Source organism: Eschscholzia californica, unplaced genomic scaffold (assembly GCF_041429995.1).
Source record: "Eschscholzia californica isolate CP2 unplaced genomic scaffold, dmEscCali1.0.p SCAF_3, whole genome shotgun sequence".
Taxonomy (NCBI): Eukaryota; Viridiplantae; Streptophyta; class Magnoliopsida; order Ranunculales; family Papaveraceae; genus Eschscholzia; species Eschscholzia californica.
In genome coordinates this window covers 46,074,579-46,087,271 of record NW_028238420.1, presented here as the reverse complement: position 1 = coordinate 46,087,271, position 12,693 = coordinate 46,074,579, and the positions used below count along the sequence as shown (strand labels likewise).

At 36.3% G+C, this 12,693-nt stretch overlaps 2 protein-coding genes across 2 annotated transcripts; one reads left to right on the top strand and one right to left on the bottom strand.

Annotated features, from left to right (window-relative positions):
• Positions 1 to 1,039: 1,039 nt before the first annotated feature.
• Positions 1,040 to 2,838, bottom strand: LOC147550869 (small ribosomal subunit protein uS7-like). The gene is made up of 4 exons (XM_086669536.1): positions 2,657 to 2,838; positions 1,843 to 2,114; positions 1,483 to 1,686; positions 1,040 to 1,333 (listed from the first exon to the last, which is right to left on the bottom strand). The coding sequence occupies exons 1-4, from the start codon at positions 2,741 to 2,743 to the stop codon at positions 1,279 to 1,281; spliced, it is 618 nt and encodes a 205-aa protein (XP_086525662.1). The 5' UTR covers positions 2,744 to 2,838; the 3' UTR covers positions 1,040 to 1,278.
• On the top strand, positions 2,810 to 12,401 carry LOC147550868 (signal peptide peptidase-like 5). Its single transcript, XM_086669533.1, has 14 exons — positions 2,810 to 3,380; positions 3,527 to 3,685; positions 4,156 to 4,267; positions 4,431 to 4,544; positions 6,137 to 6,294; positions 7,420 to 7,599; positions 9,453 to 9,487; positions 9,604 to 9,760; positions 10,289 to 10,342; positions 10,422 to 10,514; positions 11,028 to 11,170; positions 11,414 to 11,484; positions 11,683 to 11,766; positions 11,997 to 12,401. Exons 1-14 carry the CDS (start codon positions 3,225 to 3,227, stop codon positions 12,095 to 12,097), a joined length of 1,617 nt encoding a protein of 538 aa, XP_086525659.1. The 5' UTR covers positions 2,810 to 3,224; the 3' UTR covers positions 12,098 to 12,401.
• The last annotated feature ends 292 nt before the right edge of the window (positions 12,402 to 12,693 follow it).

Below are 12,693 nucleotides of genomic sequence, written 5' to 3'. Positions count from 1 at the left end.
CATACTACTCTTGGGATACATCTTTCCCATCCCAATGGCTGCAAAATATTAGGGTTTCTAAGGAAAAAAAAAAAAAACAACAAATAAAACTCCATTAGATCTGTGGTAATGGATGTACTGCCCTAGAAATCTTTGGTACTGAGGGTTTTTCAAATAAGGCTCCTTGGATCATTAGGTTATTAGAGGACTCTTATTAGGTTGATGCTTTTGTTTATGCTTAAGTTATTAAACATAAAGCTTTTTGTTTCTTTCATTACTAGGTTATTAGGAGGATTTGACTCTTCAAGGAACCATAACTCCACCCTTATTAATCTGACAGTCAGCAAGAGCATGACTCTTCCAACTTATACATCCTATTTTGTGAATTGTTCAACCACAGATCCATTTTGAGTCATCTTCTTGTTTCCCATATATCAGGAATACAGGATCAAACATTTGTTCTGACCCTTCTTGTTTCCCATATATCAAGAATTCACTAGGATCAAACATTTGTTCTGACCCTTCTTGTTTCCCATATATCAAGAATTCACTAGGATCAAACATTTCTTCTGACCTTTGCTCTCTTCTTGTGTTTACCATAACGATGTAATGCGCAATTGTATTAATTAATCGAACATGAAAAATTACAATGTACACCTATCACTGATTTTCAGCATCCCAAATATAGGTGTTACTCATCTTTCATCCTGAATGCGAAGAAGATAGTTTGAAATAAGTTGCTAATTTAGATATTTAGTGAAGAGATGAAGATTATGGAGCAAAGTTCAATCATGTAAATTTTTGAACTAAAAAATAAACACGACCCTTAAGTAAATCTTGATTGACTAAGTCTTTATGCCCCTTAGACTTTTCTTTATTCCCCAAAGCCACAGCCTTTTTATACGGCCTTTAGGGTCCGCGATATCTTTGATTTATACAAGTAGAAAACGAGAACAATGGTGGTAGTGTAATCTGGTAGTTTGTTACGGACCTCTAGGGTTTCTATAACCAACAACCAAATCCCAAGTGAACTTAGTTGGAGATCAAGGTGAACACAATATGACAAAGATCCTCAATAAATGAAATTCATACTAAACCATTTCAGCCTCAGAATATAATTTGTCTTCAGAAACCAAATCGAGAAGAGAACAGTCTCTCTTCCTTGTATCTACCATAAAACAAAGTCGAAAAAATTATCTCTACCAATAAGTCAAATTAGAAGATCACGAAACCAAGGACAAAAATACATCCTCTAGAGACTAAGCTAAAGGATACTCGCACGGTACTAGCATTTAGAACTTAACGGTTAGCCTTGGCAACACGTTCAATCTCATCCTTCTTCTTTATCGCGTAACTGTCAATGAACACAAGTATGTCTTAGCTATGAATGTAAACGGTGACGATGTACTGATATAAGGAGCGACATAACTAAAACTCATAAAAAATAAAGGTTTTTGCCATTAAAGTTCATGGGCAAACTAGAATAGTGAAAGGATATTGTACCTGTTCGAAGAACCCTTAGCTGCGTTGATAAGCTCGTCGGCAAGGCACTCGGCAATTGTTTTGACGTTTCTGAAAGCACTCTCCCTAGCCCCAGTTGTGAGGAGGTAGATAGCTTGGTTTACTCTTCTCAATGGAGAGATATCAACAGCTTGACGTCTTACAACACCAGCTGAACCAATTCTCGTAGCATCTTCCCTTGGTCCACTATTATAAAGATAACCAATAGAAAAAATATTTACCTCAACAAAACCGAGATAAAATGGGCAACTAAGCTAGTACCTAGTTCAACCACTTAATTAATAACCACTTATGATGTAAATATCCGCTGTTATCATATCAAATGTTTGACAAGTGATCTACCTGTTTATGACTGCATCAACAATGACTTGGATCGGGTTTTGATCAGAGAGAAGATGAATGATGTCCATAGCGTGCTTGACAATCCGAACTGCCATAAGCTTCTTTCCGTTATTCCTCCCATGCATCATGAGTGAGTTTGTCAATCTCTCGACAATGGGGCATTGGGCTTTGCGGAACCTTTTGACAGAGTACCTTCCAGCTGTGTGAGGGACATATGTAGCATGCTTGGCTGGGTTGGCAGCAATGTAATCTGCCAATGATATGTCGCTGATCTGAAAGAGAAACAAACAGATGTAATCAAATATAAGAATTGTGTAGTTTTGCAATATAGTTTCATTTGATTAGTGAAATGGTGGCCAGAAAATCATTATTCAGTGTTAATAGTTTGCTCATAAAGGATTTTCGAATACCAAAACATATGATCAACAACAAACAGTAAACAATTATATGGGCTCCTTTTTCTTACATCATTATCAGAAGATAAAACCCTATTATACACTTCATTTTAGGGCTAGAAATGCAGATGATCAAAGGGATGGTTTTCTTCATATGGTAGATCTTCTCATCACATAGATAAGATCATCTTCACAATAGAAACATGGGGATTAGGGTTTAGTACACAAATAGGTCTCTTACCCAAACTAGACCTAACAAATTACATATCCTAAGGATTAATTTTCTTCAATCTCTCGTCATTTCTCACTCATTTCATAAAAATCATAATGCCCGACGATATATTTTCAGCAGGTAGCAGACGGATATCATCGTTATACTGGTAAAAGTCAAAAAAGAAGAAGATTGAGATGAAACAGACCTCGACATCATCGAAAGACCACTTGTTGAAAAGCTTGACATCTAGGTTTGCGACCTTAACCTCTTGTTCTTGTGCTGAACCCTCCATTGATGCAGTTCAGGAGAGGAGATTACCGCCGCGAAGTTACAAAAAACCCTAGTTTTTCAGTTAGAATGAGGGGGAAATTGATGCTTGGATTTTATAGTATTAAACATTTTTATGGGCTTAAACGGGTCGGGTATTTACCTTTCTCAAGGCCTTCAACGGGTCTATTATGAGGACGACCCAACCCAACCCAACCCTGATTGGGACAAATAGAGGGAGGCCACGTTGACACGAATTAGGCGGGAATTGTTCACCGCGGGAGAAGAAAATGGAATTCATTTCCAGCGTCCCATTTTGCGCATGTCTAATTTATCTCTTCTTCTCCGAACAAATACCTCCGTCGTCAGATTTGTGAATCCTCCTCAATTATATGCATACTTTAGAGGCCGATCGCATTCGCGTCGGCCTTTCTCTCTCTACCTTTGCATTTTAATCTCTCTCTCTCTCTCTCTAGGGTTTCTGAAGATCAATATTGTTTTTGACAATGGCGTCATTTAAAGCTAATTCTCTTAGCGTTCTAACTCATTTCTTCCTTGTCGTCGTCGTCGTTGTTTTTGTTTTTGGTTTTACATCTTTTGCGGTTGCTGCTAATAACGATTCCGTTCCGAATTCTTCTAATTGCCATAACGATTTCCAATCTGTAAGTTAATACCGATCCATTGATCATCCGTCTTAATTTATTTGATTTGTATTGTTATTTTACTGCCACAATTATCTTTGTTTGCTTTTTTCTTTTCTTTTCTTGTGAACTTTGTGACAATTTCTACATTGAATTTACTTTTACAGGTATTAGTGAAGAACTGGGTGGATGATGTTGCAGGTGAAAGCTTTGAGGGATTAAGTGCTGGATTTGGTTGGTCTCTGCCAAGTGATGAAATCAAAGCTTCTCGGTTACCTGCTGTATTTTCGGAGCCCATAACTGGCTGTACCCGTTCTTCCTCCAAGGTCAATCTTTATCCCATTTTCGTAACTAAACTTCAAGTCACAATTGTATTAATTAATCGAACATGAAAAATTACAATGTACACCTATCACTGATTTTCAGCATCCCAAATATAGGTGTTACTAATCTTTTATCCAGAGTTCGAAGAATATAGTTCGAAATAAGTTGCTAATTCCGATATTTAGTGAAGAGATGCGTTCTGCTTATTGCATCAAATAAGTCGAACGATTCAAGTAAATAATGGACTGAATTCTTTCTTTCCTCTAAAGAATCCATGAATGTAGGATGAGAAGGATAGAAAATTATATCAACTGGCCCTGTTTGGCAAACAATTGTTACAAAAACTCTTTTCTATCTAAACCCCCTCTTGTAACTTGTTTTTCCCCTCACTGCTTGTTCTGTTTGGTTTGGTGATCTTTTTATTTGGTTATTGCCAGTAGTTCATCTTTCAACTAATCTGTCTATTTACCAGTTATCAAATTCGATTGCCCTGTCTGCACGTGGAGATTGCGATTTCACAACTAAGGCACAAATTGCAGAATCAGGAGGCGCAGCTGGCTTGCTGGTGATAAACGATGAGGAAGGTAGTAACTTATGGTTTACGTTTATACATGAATGTCAGATAAGAACATGATGTTAAATAGAACCTTTTGATCTCTAAGCAAATTGTTATATGATACACGTTTTAACTTGTGTATGTTAGTCATTGTCTAATTGAATTGTTTCTCGAATCTTGTTTACTTTTAGATGTCTTCGAAATGGTATGTTCTCAGAAAGATATAAAGATTACAATTCCTGTTGTGATGATCCCAAAGTCAGGTGGAGAGATGATGAAGAAAGCATTGTCATCTGCACAGAAAGGTGAATCTTTCTGTTAATTTTTTAATTTTGTGACCCCTTTCTTAATTTCCTTTGGGGTAAGCATAGGATATTGGAAAATGGAAATCATGCTTTTAGTAAGATCTTATGTCGTTGAATATTCTAATTGTGCTGATTTCATGTACTTCTTTATTTATGTCATTTGATAGCCACAGGCCTTGTTAATTCGTACCACTTTAGTTTAAAAGAACTATGTAGTTGGTCTCGGCCGAGACGGCCGAGAATCTCGGGTCTCGTCTCGGTCCTCTCCCGAGACGAGACTCGACCGAGACCCCGAGTTAGGGTTTGGCCGAGTTTCGCGGCTATCTCGGCCGACACAGACCGAGACCCGAGACACCAACTTCTAATTTTTTCGAAACACCGAAGTGGGGCCAATATATAATTTGAAGATGATGGAAGTGAATTTGAGGATGATAGCGTCTAAGCGAAGCAACATAGCTATAGTACTACTAAAATAAAACTTATTAGTTATTGAGTACTTATAAAGTATGAACTTCGTTATTTACTTATTTAGTGAACTATAGAAGTGAACTATGATGGGATTTTGTTTATGATGAATGATTTGAGTAATTTTATGTTTATAGTCTGAAGAATTATGAGGTAATGAAGAGCCATGGAATTAAATTATGCATGTTGTCTTGGCCGAGAATCTCGGTCCGTCTTGGTCTCGTCTCAGTCTCGGCCTTCAACCGGACCGAGACCGAGACCAACTACATAGTAAAAGAATCCAAATTTCAAAATTCCAGTGAAGTTCTCTTGCCAAGGTCTCAAGCTAACAACTTATTAGCTTTTCCTATAAACCGAATGTGTACAAAAACTTGATCGTCTCTCTGCAATGAACTTTATTTTTGAAGCTAAGTAAATATAACGTTAATCAACTCAAATTCTAGCATAAAGTGACACCAAAGGTTTACAACAAACTTTTTTCTGCAACATTTTTCTATACCGAACTTATCCTCACACATGTATCTATGTAGTATCTAGTAAATTTCAAGTTACTCGGATACCGGCTCAGGCTTTGAGAAAGTTTAGTTTCTCCTTGGTCGATCTCTTAGTTTTGAATCACCTGAGTGGCCAATTGACTACTTACTGAGTTAAGAAGTGCTGGTCTAAGTCTAACTCCCTTAAAGAAACATGTCAGGTTTTGCCAATGGAAGAAACATAGAGACAAAGATAGAAACAGTGGAGAAGAGAGAGGGAGAGAGACAGTGGCCATGGAAAAACAAGTTCCTCTTCTAGAGTCCAGATCCGCCCAATCAGTTAATTTAGATCTATGTATATTATAATTATACATATGTAATAAAAGTACATATCTATTAAAATTAATAATTCACAGAAAATACTTCACCAAAAGTGTTATCTGAATTTCATTTTATGGTCACAGATTACCTTTATGTTGTTGATTTTCTACTGCATATGCTCTCCTTATTGGCATCTCGATACACAATTCTGCCATTCCATGACTATTTTTCAAATATGCATATGGTATATATATGTTTCTGATTTCCGTTCTTATTTTCATAATTCTTTGGATTGTTATCAAGAAATGAATTAATATCTAGTTTTGCATGTAGTGGAGTTGCTTTTGTACGCTCCAATCAGTCCTATTGTAGATTACTCGGTCGTCTTCTTATGGCTGATTGCTGTCGGAACTGTCATATGTGCTTCTATTTGGTCGGAAGTGATTGCTTGTGAGCCACGTGTGGAGCCTTATGACGACGTAACACCAAAGGTACAATCCATACTTCACAAACTTGAGGTCTTCGCACATGCTTCATATGGGTCTTCTGAGATCTGACTTAATTTACCAAAAGATTCTTTTTTTCCTTTTCATTTTTCTGTGGATTTGTGACAAGACATACATTTTAAGTTTTGGATATTTCAATCATAAGATATGGCGTCACACCGTCACTTGATATTTTCCCCCTTTCTCCTTCTAAGCTCTAAATGTGGTTAAAAAAGAGAGCATATGCATAAGCACGAGTTTTATTGAGCAAGAGAGTTGCTTTGGAGAGCTAACAAGCGTTTAGGATCATTTCGATTACATTATGCAAAAGTTTATTTAAAGAATCGTTTTTTGTGCAGTCGTTGTTAAACCAGAATCTTAGCTGAAACTCAAGATCCGACCAAGAACCATGGTCCAAGATCTTGTGCGGTTACGGAGAAACTTAACAAGTCCAGGATCCAACAGTTGCCAGATGTTTTAACTTTTAACCAAGTCAAATCAAGTTAGTTGAAAATTAACTCAAATAATCCTGGAAAATATATAAGAACACCCGAAGCACTCAGCGTAACTTAAAACAGGTTAAGGAATCATGTTAGATTGTCAGTAAGCAAAAGTTCAAGTCGTAGCTTAATGTGGATATTTGAGAAGTTGGTTCAAGGTCAATGAGTATGCACATCCCAGAAAGAGCACTCCAAAGCTAGCACTCATAAAATTATATCTAACTGTTACTTGCTGATCTCATTTTATAGATTAGTATAGAAGTATAGACTAGCAAGTAAAAGGTTGCTGAGATTCAGCATGAAACAGAAAGAAGAGAGGAAAGGACCCCACTTATTCACTACATAAATAATGTATTTTAAGCATTGTAACATTTTCCACGTAAAAGTAGCATTGTTACTATTTTGTTCAGGAAAAAGTTGAAAATGCATCTAAACTATAAATGCAACTGCCAATGGTTTAATACAACTTGTAATACATATTTTGTACTTGTGCTTATTATAACTTGTCCTTGCTTTTCTTTCCCATATTCTAAAGTAATCTTTTCACCTTCGCCACATTCCGTAACTTTTCTTTTTATCATTATAGATATTAGATGTATTTCTGAATGACTTTTAATTTTCTGTCATATAGGGCTCTATTGGTGCTGGAACAGTCATAGATGATTCTGAGAAAGATGTGATAGACATTAATATAAAGGGTGCTGTATTTTTTGTCGTTGCAGCATCCACGTTTCTGCTGATACTATTCTTCTTTATGTCATCTATGTTCATTTGGCTGCTGATCACATTCTTTTGCATCGGTGGCACTCAGGTACATAGTCTTATCACTCTTATTTTCAATATTATCGAATTGTTGTGACATGTGACTGATACAAGTAAGTACGAGCAATGGTTAGTTTTATTGCAAAATGGAACATAACCCATAAGTATTCTATTGTGTGTGAAATGGATACACTTGATGTCAAAAAGGGTTATGTTTGCTACTAGGTAAAGTTTTTCAATGTAAACACGTCTGCATCTTTTTAGATAATTGGCGACCGCCCCTTGTTTCAGCTAAACTTTCTTTGATGACAACTCCTTAGTTTGCTACGTAGATTTCTTAATTGTGTACGTTTTTAAACATTTATTACATGCTTTTGGTTTGTTTTTTAGAGACCAGAGAAAAACTGTCTCATAGGTGTACAATTATTTAGTTTACCAAGCCTACCAGTTGGTAGTAGAGTATCACTAGTCGAAGTTTCGTGGTTTTGTCGAAGTCTTTTAATTTAAATTGATTTTTTTTCTAGATTTTTATTTTCTTTTTATGGTAATCTGTAAATTGAATCAACACTTGAATGTTATGAAAACACTAATTAAGTCTATGTTATAGTCCCACATCTCTTGGGGGATACTCTGGAGCATGCACTATAGTTGTAAGCTCAAACTTAGCAAGTGTCGAAGCCATTTGTGTGGGCTTGTGAGCCTTTGCCAAAAACAAAACGCTATACCCATTGGGCTTGGATCTAGATGTCAAAAGCGGGGACAATATTGATAATTGCTAAGGCTTGGGGCGTCACAGGTGATATCAGAGCCCATGAATGTGCGTCTGATAGGGTGGGGGATGCTGATAGTCCCACATTGCTAAGGGAAGCGTCTGAAGACTGTATTATATGTGCGTGCTCAATCTTAGTTAGTGTCGAGGCCTTTTTGTGGTGTCTCAGAGCCTTCGCCAGAAACAAAACCCCGTACTCATGGACTTGAGGGTGGGTGTACAGCGGGGACAATAATGATAACTGCTAAGGCTTGGGGCGTTACACATGGTATAAAATATCTCCAATCCAACACTTATCTTAGAAACTCTGAGCGCCACATGAGATTTTAACTTTCAAAACACAATTTGGATCTCTAAGATGATGTGACAGTAGTTAAATAGAGGTATCTCAAGAGGACACTCTACTTGAGATATCTCTAATTGTCCAACTAATCATTTTTAATATTTAGACCAATAGAAAACAATACTTCATATATCTTTAGAATAACTAACTTGTTTTGTACAAAAATAATCATGTCACATAATTAAACATAACGACTTTAGAGATTTGCTGACACAAGAACGGGAGGATCTCTATTTGGCCACCTAGGGCTGAGAAACTCAATTGAGACTTGACACATAGGACCAATGGAGATTTTCTTTTTTGAGTTTTCCACTGGAGATGCTCTTAGGAGAAGGTTGTTGGTAGGGTCTCCAGTCTTTACCAAGCAAAGATGTCCTCATTCTGGCAATCCTACTTCAGTGTGATTCAAAAAATGTAAATTGAGAAAAATAATTAAAACTTGAACAGTTTATGGTGTCAAATGTCAACTAATTTAGTGCATCAGTCAAGCTCCTGCATCATTATGACTCAAATTATATAGATGTTGAATGTGGAATTCGTTTATATTTGATCATTTCCATTTCTGGTGAGATCTCATTGATTTATGTGTTCATTTATCATTAAGCTCTAATTTTTTCTTCAAGGTATTTTACTTTCTAGTTTTTAATGATTTTAGTGTCAATGGAGTATCCAGACTCATTAGACTTACTGTGGTTCTAAAAGCTAAATGGGACAATATCACGACTAAGTTGAAATATCTATTAAACTTGTACTTCTGACTTGTTTTCATTCAAGTTTGGCCATTTTTCAGGGAATGCATGCTGTCATAGTACCACTGGTTTTAAGGTAGTTAAATAATTGGTCTTAAGATTATGTTAGCATGATGTTATTATTGTGTTTGTCTTAATTTATTCGCTGATTATTTTCCTTCATTTGTTCTATTTTTGTTCTGCTGTTATCAGAATATGCAAAAATTGTGGGCACAAAAATATAAATCTACCCATTCTCGGGAAGGTTACTGTAATATCTTTTGTGGTGTTCCTCTTCTGTTTGGCAGTTGCCATTTTCTGGGTTGCTACTCGGCATGCATCATATTCGTGGCTCCTTCAAGATGTTCTTGTAAGTTTCAGCTGCTATACCTGTGTTTCTCAATATGCAGTTTCTCCACTTCACAATGAATGATTATATGCTGCTGCTAATTATTCACCTTTCCATCCATGACTTTATCATTCTTTAGCCAGGTTTACCCCTTGGATAGAGTCTTGGTGAGTTTTTTTTTCTGCTGGAATGAAAACATGTGACTATGTGAGGATATTTTTTTCTGCTGGAATGAAAACATGTAATAATAACATAAGAAAAAAAATTACATGTTTTTCCTTAATATCTAAAATATATATGTCTTACATCCAGATAATTCCACGCTTATGTGTAATGACCTCTTAATGAAATCTTTGTTCACTGAGTTAGTAAGTTAGTTATTTAAATATAAAAACGTTGATTTCACTTTTTAATCCAATCTTTGTGTTAGTCGACTTTTGGCTTGCACTTTTTAGCTTACTAGTACAGCTATTGCAGGAGTGGCTGGGTGATGAAGTTCTTCACTTTTTCCTGTCTATGATGTTTAAAACTCGACTTCCTTATTGACAGGGTATCTGTTTGATGATAAATGTCCTGCAGCTGGCTCGCTTACCAAATATAAAGGTGACTAAAGGAATAATGTTAACAGTTAGTGATAGTGTGATACTATAATCTGCATGTTAACTTCTATCACCTATCGTAGGTCGCTGCGGTACTTCTTTGTTGTGCATTTGTGTACGATATATTCTGGGTCTTCATATCGCCACTTATCTTCCATGAAAGTGTTATGATCACGGTATGTCTAAACAATAACCTGTATTTATTTTCTATTGTACTATAATGCAAAGAAATCTAAGATTTGGAGTAGGCTCAACATGAAACTACTATATCTCTATGTGCAAACCTATATTTTAGCGTCATCAGTTACTTGGGGAACGTTCAGACATCCTTTTACGGTAGTCTCCTCATCCATTATCCGATAAATGGAACCTTTGTTCGCTTACGTAGCCATCTTCTAAATGCTAATGATTCTCCTTATATGATCCATCATAAGTCACAAAGTAGAATGTTGAAATAGCTACTTTTGTATTGCAGTCCCATCTTTGTGACTTTTCTAATGCATATGGTTATACCCGAAGGAATGATTAATTTTGTATTTTAAAATTACAAATCGTAGATTCTGGTCCTTTATCATTTCCTTAGAAATGAAATATATACCACATTGTTTCTTTTTGGTTGAAAGTAAGTTAGACATTCATGTTAATAACCTGATTTCTAGTTCTGTGTACATGTTTCCGCCAATTGATAGGTTGCTCGTGGCGGCAAGAATGAAGGAGAAACCATTCCTATGGTTTTGAGACTCCCTAAGCTGTTTGATCCCTGGGGTGGATATAACATGGTCGGGTTTGGAGATATTATCTTCCCGGGTTTGCTTGTGTCATTTGCTTTCAGGTACTGATTTTGACTCCCGTGAACTTCTTTAAAACTTCCCATCAAGAGGAGAGCTTCCGTAAGATGATGTACAGGGTCAAGATAATCTATTTAAATATATAGATATGAAGTTGTCCATACTGATGATACATGATTGTCATTACTAATATGATGCTTGTATTTGATTCTGAATTAGTTATCCATATGTTGTATTTCAATTTCTACAATTTGTAATTGATATGCACAAAAACTTGGGTGATGCAGATATGACAGAGCGACTATGAAGAGTTTCATAAATGGATATTTCCTTTGGTTGACGGTCGGCTATGGAACCGGTTGGTCCTTTCCCCTCGCTATGTTCTATTTTTTCTTGATTCAGTTCTATGTTTATGCTCACTCCTTTCTCTTTGTTTTTGATTTTCGGTTCTATGTTGCTGGTTTGCGGTTCGAAATATGACGAAGAATAAGGGGCAATTAGTTAGATAAACGTTTGTTTAGTTCTCTACTGAAACGAGTTCTTCCACTACTTGCAGGCCTCTTTCTTACATATCTTGGCCTATACCTCATGAACGGGCATGGTCAACCTGCACTTCTATACCTGGTTCCATGTACATTAGGTGAGTATGGGTATCAATCATAATTCATTTTCCTTGTCCTGATAGTTTTTGCATTTTCCCACATTAATTCATGTTGGAATCTAAGTATCTAACGTTTGTCATTTAATAATCCATTCCCATATACATATTATACAAGTCATACTAGCACCAATCATTTCCCATGTTCTTCGTGATTACTATTTTAGCCAATTGTTAATTTTTATCGAAATAACCTTGAGTTTGTTATTCAGGAACTACTGTGGTATTGGCAAAAGTGAGAGGTGAACTAAGACAAATGTGGGACTATGGAACAGATGCCCCATCTTCCAGTGGACCTTCTGGAGTTGCTTGAGAAGAAGATTCATTGCTTCTCTAAAGCACAGAGGCGCATGATCTTGGGTTTTATAAGACCTGCTCTGCCCTTTTCATGCGGAGTGCAGAATGACATAGACATCGAATCAAGAACAGAAGATCCGCAGAATTGAGGTAATCCATCGCTTACTGTATTCCTTATATCTCAGCCCGTGTATTCTTCTTTTTCATCACCTCTCTAGCAATATTTGGTTTCTTGCTTCGGGGAATCACCAGTTTCGCTACTACCATTTCTGTCACAATTTTTATTATCTACACTGAATCGAGTAAATATCGCAACAATATCATTTTATGTAAACATTCTAGTGATATTTATTCTAGTGATATTTGTACAAAAAAGTACTCAGGAACCATGATTTGGGTACCATAATTTTATACAATATATATACATCTCTATGAAAGTTATATGATAGTTTTGATTCCGACAAGTTCATTAGAAACCATCAATGGAGTGCTTCTATCAGGAATGACTGATTCAATAAATCAGATGACCCCTTCTGAACCCCACTGGACTCTAGAGAAAACCCTAGAGGAAACAAGATCAAAGGCCCATATTTACTTACATATTTGATGAGG

What these genes read in the sequence shown, in the direction of transcription:
- LOC147550869 (XM_086669536.1), bottom strand. Translation starts at nt 2,743, where the DNA reads ATGGAGGGTTCAGCACAAGAACAAGAGGTTAAGGTCGCAAACCTAGAT. An exon ending in GGTCTTTCGATGATGTCGAG is followed by an intron (nt 2,115 to 2,656) that starts GTCTGTTTCATC and finishes TTTCTCTTTCAG; the next exon opens with ATCAGCGACATATCATTGGC. An exon ending in GCTAAGGGTTCTTCGAACAG is followed by an intron (nt 1,334 to 1,482) that starts GTACAATATCCT and finishes GTTCATTGACAG; the next exon opens with TTACGCGATAAAGAAGAAGG.
- LOC147550868 (XM_086669533.1), top strand. Translation starts at nt 3,225, where the DNA reads ATGGCGTCATTTAAAGCTAATTCTCTTAGCGTTCTAACTCATTTCTTC. An exon ending in GGCTCCTTCAAGATGTTCTT is followed by an intron (nt 9,761 to 10,288) that starts GTAAGTTTCAGC and finishes CCTTATTGACAG; the next exon opens with GGTATCTGTTTGATGATAAA. An exon ending in CTTGTGTCATTTGCTTTCAG is followed by an intron (nt 11,171 to 11,413) that starts GTACTGATTTTG and finishes TGGGTGATGCAG; the next exon opens with ATATGACAGAGCGACTATGA.